At 33.8% G+C, this 13,823-nt stretch overlaps 3 protein-coding genes and 1 pseudogene across 4 annotated transcripts; 1 reads left to right on the top strand and 3 right to left on the bottom strand.

Moving 5' to 3' along the window:
- LOC146901324 (expansin-like B1) lies at nucleotides 1-2,053 on the top strand. Its single transcript, XM_085733114.1, has 5 exons — nucleotides 1-195; nucleotides 291-397; nucleotides 566-747; nucleotides 1,004-1,136; nucleotides 1,486-2,053. Exons 1-5 carry the CDS (start codon nucleotides 57-59, stop codon nucleotides 1,687-1,689), a joined length of 765 nt encoding a protein of 254 aa, XP_085589240.1. The 5' UTR covers nucleotides 1-56; the 3' UTR covers nucleotides 1,690-2,053.
- Nucleotides 2,054-2,223: 170 nt separating this feature from the next.
- Nucleotides 2,224-4,783, bottom strand: LOC146901325 (pentatricopeptide repeat-containing protein At4g18840 pseudogene; annotated as a pseudogene). Its single transcript, XR_015021642.1, has one exon. The product of XR_015021642.1 is annotated as a pentatricopeptide repeat-containing protein At4g18840 pseudogene (transcript).
- Nucleotides 4,784-6,554: 1,771 nt separating this feature from the next.
- On the bottom strand, nucleotides 6,555-12,406 carry LOC146901326 (ras-related protein RABH1b-like). The gene is made up of 6 exons (XM_085733115.1): nucleotides 12,181-12,406; nucleotides 10,587-10,657; nucleotides 9,437-9,525; nucleotides 8,612-8,723; nucleotides 7,310-7,400; nucleotides 6,555-6,960 (listed from the first exon to the last, which is right to left on the bottom strand). The coding sequence occupies exons 1-6, from the start codon at nucleotides 12,295-12,297 to the stop codon at nucleotides 6,820-6,822; spliced, it is 621 nt and encodes a 206-aa protein (XP_085589241.1). The 5' UTR covers nucleotides 12,298-12,406; the 3' UTR covers nucleotides 6,555-6,819.
- Nucleotides 11,006-12,002, bottom strand: LOC146901327 (putative invertase inhibitor). Its single transcript, XM_085733116.1, has one exon. It carries the CDS (start codon nucleotides 11,966-11,968, stop codon nucleotides 11,360-11,362), a length of 609 nt encoding a protein of 202 aa, XP_085589242.1. The 5' UTR covers nucleotides 11,969-12,002; the 3' UTR covers nucleotides 11,006-11,359.
- Nucleotides 12,407-13,823: the final 1,417 nt, after the last annotated feature.

Below are 13,823 nucleotides of genomic sequence, written 5' to 3' on the forward strand. Positions count from 1 at the left end.
AACACAAGATCTCTTTACCATTCTGAGTTCTGACTGCTTTATCCAATCTATCCTACATGGCACTCTCTCTTTTGTGTTTTGTTCTCATTGCCACCTTTCTTTTCATGCAAACCCTAGCAGATACTTCATGCACGGATTGTTTTGTTCAATCTCATGCATCATTTTACCCAAACTCTGAAGAAAACGGCACAGATAGTAAGAAAACTTATAAAAAATAACAAAAATGCAAACATGAAATGATATTTGTAAACATTTTCTCTCATATTTATGCTCTTTTGAATTCAATTCAGCTGGTGCATGTGGATTTGGTTCCTTTGGTGCTACTATTAATGGTGGGGATGTATCGGCTGCATCTAGTCTTTATCGAGATGGAGTTGGCTGTGGCGCTTGTTACCAGGTGACAACACATCTATACATATATCAAACTCTAACATACTTACACAAACAACAAATTTTATTAGTTCTGTCAGCTTGTCCTTTGACATTCACAAATAAACTTCAACAACAGTCTGCAACTTTATCTATTCTAACTTCGAAACTAATATTTTTCATTATTCTTTGACAGGTGAGGTGTACCAACAGTGTTTATTGCTCAGGCAACGGTGTCACGGTAGTTTTAACTGATCAAGGCTCAGGAGATAACACCGACTTCATTCTTAGCCAACGAGCCTTCAGTGGGATGGCTCAGAGCAAGGATGCAGCCACTTCTCTATTAGCTCTTGGTGTAGTTAATATTGAATACAGACGGTAAGATATTCTTCTACACAATTTCATGCATGCATCAACTTTAGCAAGACTTGATGCAATAGTTATTGTCGTATGAAAACTGGCTACTTGTAAATGTAAGATAAGACTGCCGATGATACATCTGCAATGAGTTTGACTTTTCCCTAGATCTTACCATGGTGAAGCATTATAGCACCATGTCCTTTTTTCCATGCATCAATTTTTTACGTTTTTATTATATGTAAACATAACCAAGGCCTCTCCTCGTTATCTCCAGGGTTTCATGTAGCTACCCAAACAAAAACATTACAATTAAGATTGATGAAAGCAGCAGCAATCCTCATTACTTGGCTTTTGTCTTATGGTTTCAACAAGGAAGGAGGGACATAACTGCTGTGCAGCTCTGCGAGGTAACATCTACTTCCTTGTCCTGCGATAAGTTGTAGTTTGTGTCTAACTTGAACCAAATAAACTAAAACTTTCGAATAGGTTATTTGGTGAAAATTTGAGTATTTAAGATCATATACTGATTTCCTATGTTGAAACTTGAAACTAATTATAATTTTCCCAAATAATTAAATTTAGAAGAGATATCACCACTACATGTGAAAAATGTCTTTAAATATTAAACTCTTGATTCAACTGAAACAACATTCTTAAAGACACAAGCACACAAAATAAATAGAGAAAACTAAGAACGAAAGGTTTTGTTGTTAGTTAGATAAAAGTTAATTAACTTATCTCATTTGCTGAGTGCAGACTCAGAACTTTGTCTGCAAGTTACTGAATCGGGATCATGGCGCAGTCTGGACTTCTACCTCTCCACCGAGTGGACCTCTGACTTTAAGGATGTTGTTTAGTACTGAAGATGGAGAAGATACATGGATTGTTCCTGTTAATAACATACCAGAAAACTGGAAGGCTGGAGACACGTATGACTCAGGAGTACAAGTAGACCAATAGAGATGCAGCAAAATATTGTTTATTTATATGCTATTATTACCCTTTTATGAAAGAAAGAAATAAATAATCCTGTGAGTTTATCATATCATTGATCACAAGCATGTTAGGTGCAGGCCCAATTTAAGTTAATTTCATGTTTTAAATAAAATAAGTAATAGAATAAGGGTAGAAATCGGATGGGCATTCAGTTATTTTTTATGTTAGTTTGGTTTGGGAGAGATAAGGCTCTCTAATTCCTAGAGGATTGGTTTAACTGTGTGTAGCAGTTTCTGTTTTTATGTCAAATGCATAACTACTTCTGCAGAGAGTTACTACGCAGACATCTAAACATAAAAAATGGGAAGAGTACTATATTTTCAATTTCAATCACATCTACAAACAAATAAAACTAGGTTTCCTTCGTGGTTTTCGCAAATAATTAAGCCAGAGTTTATCATATCATTGATCACAAGTTAGACAAGAGACATAACAAAGGACCAATACAAAATGCTCAAAGCTATCACTCTCTTAAAAACAGTTTCGGCGTTATACCTCTACAAGCAAAGAGAAGCTATAAAGTTTTATTCATCGTTAAATGTGTAAGTGTACATCAAATAAACTTTTACAAAGCTAGTAATACGATTAAAGAAAATTTTAAATTACGAAATATTTGAACATAGAGATACAGATGTGAATATATATGTAGCTATCTGATATCATTTTATCAATTTAAGAATGTGCCAAAGGGTCTGAAATCTGATATCGTACATCCAAAAAAAAAAAAAGCACGAACTGCATTTCTTGATCCTTATTAACAGTTACTTGTTTTCCCTGAAACTCAAACTGATTTATGCTCTGTAAGATCCAACAGTATTGTGTTCTAAGAGTTTTCACCTGAGAAAAAGAGTTGATAGAATGAATTATCACCCATTGATTTTATGTTAGATTACACTTATTTATGCGAGACACTGAGCAACTCATTGGGGGAACCAATCTGGATTCTGGACTCTCTGCAGCATCAACTGGATCCTTTTGTTTCTTTACATCCTTCTAAATTAACCATCATTCCATCTCCATCCTGCAACCCACCATTCATCTATGGCTGTCTCTATTCTGACATATTTTCCCCCAAATTCATAATCACCACCTAAATGTCCCACTCCTTAAAACAATATCACTCCTTAACATGTATTCTGCTTCTCTCCTAACAGCCTGTTATAATCTAGCATTTTTCTAGGTATGACATTTTCCTTCACAATTTAATCTCCAATGGATATTTTCATCCGTGCTCCTAACTCACCCAACATTGACTACACTATCCTTTTCGAAATCTTCAAGATGAACCAAGCTGGATGCTGCTTCTTTTTGCAACCCCTTTATTTTCATCGTCAATCTCACACGTTCAACATCATCCCATCTCCCTTGAGCAGCATATATATCTGACAGTAATACATACGGACTAATATCTTGAGGCTCCAACTCAACAAGTCTTTTAGCTACATTCTCCGCAAGCTCCGAGTCCAAGTGAGTCCTACAACCAGAAAGTAGAGCACCCCACATGGCAGATCCACCTTTCACAGAAACCTTTTCTATAAGCTCTTCCGAATTGTTCACAAAACCAGCTCGAGCAAGGAGGTCAACCATGCAGCCATAGTGCTCAACCTTGGGTTCAATCTTGTAAACACGACGCATGAGATCGAAGTACCACCAACCCTCCATGACCATTCCGGCATGCGAACAAGCAGACAGCACACAAACAAAAGTAGCCTCATTTGGTTTCTGACCTGCCTTCTCCATCTCCGCAAACATTTCAAGAGCTTTGTCCCCATTTCCATGCAAACCATACCCCATGATCATCGAATTCCACGACACAATGCTTTTCACCGGCATCTCAACAAAAACATCTCTTGCCAAATCCATAGCCCCACATTTTGCATACATCGTTAGCAGACAAGTTTCAAGCAAAACATCAAGTTTAATATCATTACTCTTAATATAAGAATGAACCCACAAACCCAAACTCAAGTTCCCTAAATTTGCACAAGCAGTAAGAACACTCACCAAAGTAGCCTCATTCGGCTTAGCTTCCTCACTTTCCATCATCCTCTCAAACATCCTCAAACACTCATTGTAATTCTTCATCCTTACATGTAAAGCCAACAACGAATTCCACGAAACCACATTCCTAACAACAACCCCACCCATCCGATTAAAAAACTCAAGAGCAAGAGAAACATTCTCAACTCTCACACACCCATCAATCATACAATTCCACGACACAACATCTTTATTAGGCATTGCTTCAAACAATTCTTTCGCCGCGTCCAAATCCCCAACTGACACGTACCCCGCAATCATACAGTTCCAACTAAAAACATCCCTTTCAGACATTTCATCAAACAGTTTCCGTGCATCCCTTATTCCTCCATTCTTCACATACCCATCAATCATCGTATTATAACTAACCAAATCCAACACATAACTCTCATAAAAAATCAACCTTGCATCATCAATCCTCCCAAAAACAGAGTACATTCTTATCAACGAGTTTGGCACAAATAAATCGGATAAAAACCCGAATTTAACAACTCTAGCATGACCCTTTTCACCTTCTAGTTTACACTCATTATCAACACATAGTTTGAGAATGAGAGGAAAAGTGTAGTGATTCGGTGGGATCCACTTAGCGATCATTTTATGATAGTAGAAATGAAAAGCGGCGGAGGGATTGGAAGAGCGGAGATAAGAACGGATGATGGTGTTGCAGAGAAATGCGTCGGGGTGGTGGAGATGGTCGAATAAGAGAGTGGCGCGTGGAGTGGTGCGTGGATGAGAGGAGAGTTTTTTGATGGCGACGGTGGAGAGAAGAGGGTGTTGAATGAGATTGTGGATGATGAGTTGGGTGTGGATTTGGTTGAAGTGTTGGATTCCGGTGGTTGATTCGAGGGCGGATAAGAGTTGCTCCGGCGAGTTCCGCCGTCGTGTGGTGTTACATGTCCATGCATGTTTCATTCTCACTGACATCTTTTTTGGCGCTAACATTAACGTCTCATTTTATCTAAATAATTTTCAACTAATCTTTGTCGCGGAACAGTAACATGTGAGATACGCAAGGAGAAAGACTTGTGTGGACCAGGACCACACAATTGAGTTTGGTCACACATATAGTTTTCTTTCTTTCTTTACTTTTTCCATTTTCTCTCTCTTCTCTCTCCTCTCTCTTCTCTCCCATTTCTTTGGTTGTGACCACACAATGGGGTTTGGTCCCTGGTCCACCACACAAGTATTTTTCGACACGCAAGATAGTTTTACCAAATCTCATACAAACTATAAGATTCATGCAATAACTTATGATCCCTTACCAAATCATACAAACTTTAATAATAGTGACATTTGAAATATAAAGAGAGAAATAGAAAGAAAAAAAAAATGAAAAATACGTGTATCAAATTTGTAAGTGTTTAAATGTCTTGCAAGTTATAAAAGGTGTAAAAAAAATTAAGGGCGTTCAGATATAAAAGTTATATTTTTTGTCTCTCAAGTTATAAAATGAAATTTCTGTCGGAAAAAAAATGAAAAATGTTTTGTGTATTCCCCATGTTGATGTATACGCCTTAAAACAAAAAGAAAAAAAATTGATAGATGTGATAGTTTGATGATATGATAGGAAAAAGGAAATAGAGAGAAACTGAGGTATTAAACCAATGTGTGTTGTTCAATGTCTCGCATAAATAAGTGTCTAATCTAACATTTTGAGGTGTCTCCTTCTATGTGCGTGGAGTATAAAATTTTGAGGTGTTTATTTATTATTGTTGTTATAGAGTAGGTGTACGGAAAATCCACCCACATAGAAGAAGACAGCGGCTGCAATAGCTATAACAAAAATTGAAAAAATATTTCCTTTTAATTGGCGATTATCAAAAAAATCAGAAAAAGTTACGAGATTTATATTAACTGCATTCAGTACTCTTACAATTTTAGCCAAGAACGATTTCCAGAACATGACGTTGATCTACTCCACAATAGCAAGTACATTAGAAACCTGATTCTGATTGGGGAAGGAAAATGCACACTTTTGTTACCTATATCGGCTATACACACAGACCACCAAATGTCGTTTAAGAAAATAGCAGAGGTAAACTTTTATAGAAAAGATATCTAATCATTTCATTTTCTATTGTTAGAATTAAAAAAAAATACATTTAAGATAAAGTTTCTTGTATTACTTTCTAAAGCAATGACCTTTGAATACTCGTTAACAAGACAAAAAAAAATTAAGGGAAAAAGCCTTATGATTGGTTCCACAATACCCTAGCGAAGAGAACACAAAGAAGAGACAACTTAAATCCAGACATGGCTAGCAACACTCCCAACCACATATACACTACTAAACTGAGAATTAGAAGTCAAGCAAGTGAGCCTCTCACTATTACATTCGGCCAAACTATTCCAATGATGAAGAAACAGAAAAGAATCAACGACCACTATATACGATTTTTTCTTTAAAATATAGTAATATATGGAAATGTTGTTTTAACCTAAATTCGAAAACTTTATAAATGACTAACGCAGTTTGAATTTGTTAACACAACATGATGAAAATATATCAAAATAGTTCCAACTGCGTGTACACTTAAACATTTGCAAATAAAGGTTAATCACATTTAAATTCGTGATTATGAAGTAATGGATAATTAATGATTTGCGACACCTGATATACCTATCAACCAAATCTAACACTCCATTGATCATATGTGTACACTGCATTAGCCATTGAAAAAGCTGTTGAATTTAAGTGTCACAATATGTTGTTATTTAGACTCCAAATATTCATTTAACAATTTAATACCTATTTGATAATTAGTCGAATTCGTACTGTAGTATGATTGTATCTCTAAATGGATTGGTAACCTTCTATAAATTGCAACAAATGCCTATCAAGTTTTTCACAATTATAATAAAGAATATCTTTCAATAAAAACTAAACAATAAATCAGTTATTGCTACTGCTCCACTTGTTTTCTATAATTGTTCTCACGCAACGCTGTTGAAGTCTAGAAGACAAAAGAACCTTTACACAACCAAAAAAAAAAAAATTAAAGCATAAAACAGACAAGATACAAAACTTTTCAAGACAACAACAAGGCTTGTTTAGCAAGAACATCCGCCAGACTGAGGTTGAGAGTCATGGCTGGTAGAAGACCTCAGGTTCACATCGACCATGTCTTCTTGTTTTGTGGTTGATAGTGTTTCCATTCCAGGCAAAGCAGCAGCAATTTTTCGGAACAGGGCCTAAAGTAATAGGTTTGATAAATCAGTTCAAATTAAATGCCAAGACCAGGTATGTAAAACAAGCAAATATATCACAATGCTAGCAAATATTTATGTCTTGCTCTTGCATACAAGAAGCTAATTTGTGGAAAATTGTAATAAGTTGGCATGTATAAATAACCAACTTTTGATTGCACTTTGCAAGACATATCTCATTAGAAAATGAATGCAATGCACACAATCTACTATCACACATATGAACCATTTGAAACATCTTACCCAAGACAATGCTAGGCAATTTAGGTTTCATCATGATGATTTCAAGCTGATATTTGTAAAATATGTGTGGCAACAGAAAGGGGAGGTGTACCTTTATATTGAAGCCGGCTTTGGCACTAGCTTCAATAAACATAACGTTTAGCTCACGAGACTTTGCTTCCCCTTCCTCCGTGGAGACTTGCCTGTAGAATCATGTAAAGAATATTAGTTAGAAAGACATTATTTCCTCACCTCTTTTATCCTAGATTTGGTATTTAAAGTGAATTATCTATAGCATCTCATTGGGAACTATAAATATAGAGTAGGTTTTTAAATATTCATTATAAAATCTTGCAAAGTCACCTTTGGGTGCCAAAATCATAAGGGTGTCATAAGCAAGATATAAGCAGCTGAAAGAAAGTGTAAAATAATTTATACAAGACAACAAGGATGTGAAACACAGACGAAGTATCACAATGGCCAACCTATTCACGCTACTAAAGCCAGGAGAAATATTGGTCTCCTTCTCGTAGTACTATCACAGGATATAAGACTGCTAATTCCTTGCACTTATCTTAGGATGATGAAGCATTGTCCAAATTTATCCAAATTCATCAAGTCGGGATAATATTCCTTTTATATGTGGTCTTCAGCAAGGGAAAAAACATGTTTTAATACTATTTCTAGGCAATGTTGCAACCACACAAAAAATGCACAAAGCCATTCTAGATAATATTTTTACTGACCTTGCTCCCTTTTCACTGGATATATCTCTCTAATCTGATAATAACTATATTGCAGAAAAGAAGAGAATGAATAAAGCCCAAAAAAGTACCAGGGCAATGCAGTCCTTCAGTAAAACCAGATTCTTGCATAATTTTCTCTAATGCAGCGTAAATAGAAAGGGTTATACGGATGTCTGATATATGAGGCTATTATCATTTTATCTTAAAAGGAAAACGTGAATTGAGTCGATCATTCTCAAGGAATTCTAGAGACAATTTAAGGCTTGAAAAAGCGGCACAGTAACTATCACCTATTTAGTTAGGAACTTCATATCTTAATCAATGTATAACTCAAATTACCATTAAACATTAATTATCCTCCTTTGAATGCTTGGCGATTTTTCAATTATCTATAGTCTACTGCACACAGTATTATTCTCCCATATCCCAGTCTTGCCTTTAAAGAATGAAATAATAGTTTGTGTAGCACTGTAGTTGTAACAATCACAATTTGTTCATAACTAACCCGTAAACTTTCTCTATGTCTTGAATTAGATAATAATTAGTAATTAGAAAGGAAAAAAATGCAAAACGAGGTCACTAGATAAGAGAGAACAAAACAGCTGTGCCATGAAGCAGACCAATATAAGCTATCTGTTAGAGTAGGTCCACAATTGATTATTCATTACCTCTTTTCCACAAGGTCAGTTTTGTTCCCAACAAGAACAACAATAACATCACTTCCCCTCTCACTGCGCACCTCTTCAATCCACTTTGATGTGTTTAGGAAAGTCTGACGACCTACATCATAAGAATACGGAGTAATCAGAAAGCATCCCACAGTGTTCTTGAAAAGTGAACAAAGAATCATGTGAAAATACTTGAGTCATCCAGAGAAATTCATAAAATTGGCAATGGATAATAGGCAGCGGCTGTTGGAGAAAGGAACTTGTTGAGAATTTCTAGTTTTTGGCATGTCAGTATCACCTAATTGATAGAGGTGCCTCCAACACACTGAGGAAGGCCACATTTTCTTTCCATATTCACTCCCTCTTTTTTATTAAAAGTATTCACTCACTTTAATGTAGGCTAACAAAGAAGGGAAAAAACAGAGAAAGAAAAGGGAGGAGGAAGGCTTTGCCCTTGAAAATGTGAAAACTGGACATTTTTTACTCATATCCAAACAAAAGAAAAATAACACAAATACATTGAAAATAGTTATTTATTTCAGATGCCACATACATATTGCTCAAAGGAATAACACTTAAAGGAATAACACTTCCTTATTATTAAATAAAAAAAAAAAAACTCTTCCCATTTTTTAAGAAACAAATAATGAATTAGAAACTCGAAACACATCCAATTCAATATCTTAGTAAATCAGCATCCAGAAAAATAAAAAAATAAAAACTCAAGGTGACTGTTGATATATTATTGTAATGCAGAATCTGCATGAAAATATAAATTGTTAATAAAGCAATAGGTGAAAAAGAGAGCATATTTAAATGTCATACTTGCAACATCATAAACGATGACAGCAACAGATGAGTCCCTAATGTAGCTTGGAATAAGACTTCTAAATCTCTCCTGTCCAGCTGTATCCCTACACACATGGAACACAAATTTAAGATTTTGAGATAAAATAAAAGTAATTCAATAATACAGTACTGCTGTAATGTTTATATATGGAAAGTAACACTTGAACCTCACTCTAGTTTGTCAATATGCATCAATTTTTTAACATTTGAAGTAAGACATAAACCAAAAAGGCAAAGTAGGAATAAAAAATTTAAAACTATAAACCCCAAATGTTGCAGATTCCAACATGACTTCCAGCATCTCATTCATAATTAAATCAATCAAATTTAAAACCCATTTTTATGCTATAAAGTAAAATAAAAATAAACGCATAAAGTTAGAATACTTAAAAGCAACGGCAAATGGGTATTACAGTGAGATTCAGAACTAAATGGAAAAAATTTCCAGAATCTGATTTATGTCCGAGACAAAGGCAAAAGACTTTAAATTTTAGAACTAAATGGATAAATTTTCAAAAAGATCAATGAAAGAACTTTGATGTGATCATTCATAAATTATCACATCTTCACAAATTCACTTACTTAGTATACCAAATAGATCATTGGAAACAAAAATAAAGCACAACATACAGAAGAAACGTGATAATTAAATTATGATGCTTGGACAGTTCAATAATTTGCATATTAAAGAAGTGGATGAGAATAAAAAGGATGGAAAAGATTATTCTTCCCTCACTTACATGAAAGCTATGTGTTAACAATATTCCCAAATTTAGTATTTTTATATATCTTTACATATGCTCAGGAAAAGCAAAATTAGAGAGACCAGTCAAAAGCTCAAGATAACACTAAACTAAAATAACTTCAGTGTGGGTTTTGTTGTATTTTCAATTGTTCTGTTAATGTATATTAGTTTATTATGGGTTGCATCTAATAAGGAACTACTCATGCTAGAATTGCCAAAAGTTAATTTGTTAAAATAATAGCATTGGCGATCCCATTCATAGCTTCATTTTAGACCAAACAATGCGCCCCTTGCACCCCCCCTCCCCCTTCTATTTTCTTCCCTAATGCCATTCCTCACCGTAACTGCAGAATATTCAAAAATGGTCAAGCCACATCTTACCATAACTGCAGCCGAACAGTTCGATCTTCAAGATACATAGTTTTTGATAGAAAATCAATACCGATTGTAGCCTGTTAGGAAAAAGGAAAAATAAGTTTAGTACAAACCAGAGATATAAATGAATTTAGAGAAATGGAAATGCAATAGTGCAAGATTTTCATAAGACAACCTGGTAGCATGATAAACTTAATATGGATCCATAAACATTAGAAGGAAGGAAGGCAAACAATGTACATATTTTAACACATTACAAGGAAAACAATAAATATTAATCCTATAACTCTATGGTTAGGGTTGTAGGAGGGAAAGTAAATAAAGACACATGAAAACAAATATGAAAATCCGAAAATTAGCTTACATGAGTACAAGGGTAGGTAAAGAGAAAACAAAAAATAGAGAATAAATTTTCCAAGTAGATCTGATAGAAACGGATATCTTTATGAGAAAAATTAGGGAAGAATTCTCTTTATTACAATATAGATAGATTACAGAACTTCAAGAGTATGCACTTCCCAATGCTCAAAGGCCCTAACTCTCTAAAATGTCAATGTACATTCTAATACATAGGCTAGTAGACAACAAATCTTATTTCTCTAGTCATACTCCTAGTCCCTGGCAAGTCAGTTAATGAGGAAACATTCTTACAATCGTAGTTTACAAATAAAAACAAGACTAGAACCTATGATCCCAAAGTGAAAACACGGATCTCTGCATAACTAGCTCTCAAGAAAACAGAAAGTTATTCATTTTCAGTTGAGCTCGTTGCGAGTTGATTAAAAAGGTACCACATTTATAGCCACAGGGGTGGACAAATGGATGATGCAAAGCGCAATACCACATAACTGAAAGAGATTATAATTTTCCTCGGTCAATGGCGAAACTCCACCCTTCTTTTCAAAACCTTCTTGACATGTCGACGCAGCTTCCATAACCGAACTCATCCAAGTCCTACTCACTTCATAATTCCCCGACAAAAACACATCCACCGAACTCACTATCGTCCACACCGCATCACTATATAGTCCCAAACAATCCCTTAAACAACCCAACACATACTTATCCAAACTCCCATCCCCCAACATCTTCTGAATCTTCGCAAGCGTGTCAGTGACATTCTCCAAAGCCAACTCCATTGCAATCACAGCCAACCCTTCAAGATTCGTCGAATGACTCACCGGAATCACCGGAAGAGCCGACGAGCATAAACTATAGCTCAAAATCACAGATTGGTTGGCACATTTTTCACACGTTTCATCGATCAAATCATGAGGTATTCGTGTTTTCATCAAATTCAAACTAGTATCACATGTTGTTCCATAAGAAATCATAACAAGAAACAACAAGAAAATGTATAGAGAAACACACATATAAAACCTATTCATAATTTCTTTGAAATTGTTTTATACGAACATCAATGCATTATTATTACATATATAGATGAAAAATTGAAAAGGGTTGAAAAAGTACTTGATAAAGGAAGTTTCTTTAGTAGTTTCATATATTGTTTGTTTTTCATGAAAATGATAGAAAAATGGGGAAATTTCGTGCGATCTGAGTGAAAAGGACGAAAATGAGAATGGATCTGAAATGGTACCTGATAAGTGTTATCGAATTTGTCGTACATGAAGCGAGTGATGATGCTGGTTTTACCGACGGATTGATCGCCGAGAAAAACCAATTTGTACTTTGCGAGAGCTGAAACTGGCGCCATTTAGATTAACGTAATTCAGATTCAGATTCCGATTTGGTTTGAGGAAGAAGAAACAATCAAAGATTTGCTTCTTCACTGTGCATGTGATGTTGTAATGGAAGAATGGATCAATTCAATTCAACTGTCTCTGTATTCTATTCATCTTTCTTTCTCTCTCTATTTTTTTTTTTTTTATTGTTTATTTAGTGCATGTCTACGTGGATTTGTTATTATGAACTGAGATTATAATCATTTTGATTTTTAACTTGCAACGATTAAACATAATATAATACACTTTCCGGTAATTATTACAAGTAAAAATCAACATTTTAGATTAATTTATTAAATGATGTATGTAACATATAATAAAGATCATATACGTCATTAATTGAATGAATTTAAAATGTTGATTTTTCTTTATAATAGTGACTAGATGCAATAGTCATCAAAGTTTCGAAATTTTGAAATATTCTTTGATTAATTAGTCAAAATAGTCCTTAACACTAAAATAATATATCAATGTTGATATTAACCTTTTTTAAAATAGTATATTGAATAACTAACACGACAATATTAACCAAAAATTTTAACATAAATAATTATTTTTAATAACAAAATACACAATCGATAACTATTTTGAAATAGATACATTTAGAAATTATTATTCCTACTTGTTACGCATTCAAATACTAAAATAACTATTACTCTATAATCAAAATTTGTGAGCTATAAATGAATAAAAAATTGAAATGAATGAATAAAAAATAGTCAAAACAAATACGCAAAAGTTAGTCATCATACAAATGCCTAAAGACTTTGATAATGATTACAAAAGTTAAAGTTTTAATGTATTTTTTAAGGGTAAAGTTTCAATACATTATCTGCTCAAAAAAGTTTCAACATATAAATACACAATTTTCAAAATAACATTTATACTTTAGATATTTTAACTAATATTCGAAGATACTTGTTAGTGGTTTTGATAATAGAATATGAATAAACAACGTTAGTGATATTGCATATTATAGGGTTAAATATGTTTTTAGTCCCTATAAATACACAAACTTTTCGTTTTAGTCCCTCTAAAATTTTCCTTCAACTTTTAGTCCCTCAAAAATTTTCCATCTTCACTTTTGGTCCCTCTTTTAAAGTAAACTCATATATAGAATACATATTTTTGAATAAAATTTTGCAGAAAAATTCATAATATTAAAAGAATCTCTCCCAAAAAAAATTAGAATTTTTTAACAAAACATGAATTTAATATGAATTTTTATATGTTTGACGGTTAAAAATTCATAATTAATTTATGTTTTGTTAAAAAATTCTAATTTTTTGGGGGTATTTTTTTTTACAATATTCTACACATTCCTGCACAATTTCATTAAAAAATACAAAAATAAACTTAAAAATAGGGACCAAAAGTAGTGATTGAAAATTTTATAGGGACTAAAAGTGGAAGGAAAATTTTAGAGGGACTAAAACGAAAAGTTGGTATATTTATAGGGACCAAAAACATATTTAACCCCATATTATATATAAGGGGG

This window comes from Medicago sativa, chromosome 8, assembly GCF_051527215.1.
Source record: "Medicago sativa cultivar Bolivia chromosome 8, Bolivia_mono, whole genome shotgun sequence".
NCBI classification, from domain to species: Eukaryota; Viridiplantae; Streptophyta; class Magnoliopsida; order Fabales; family Fabaceae; genus Medicago; species Medicago sativa.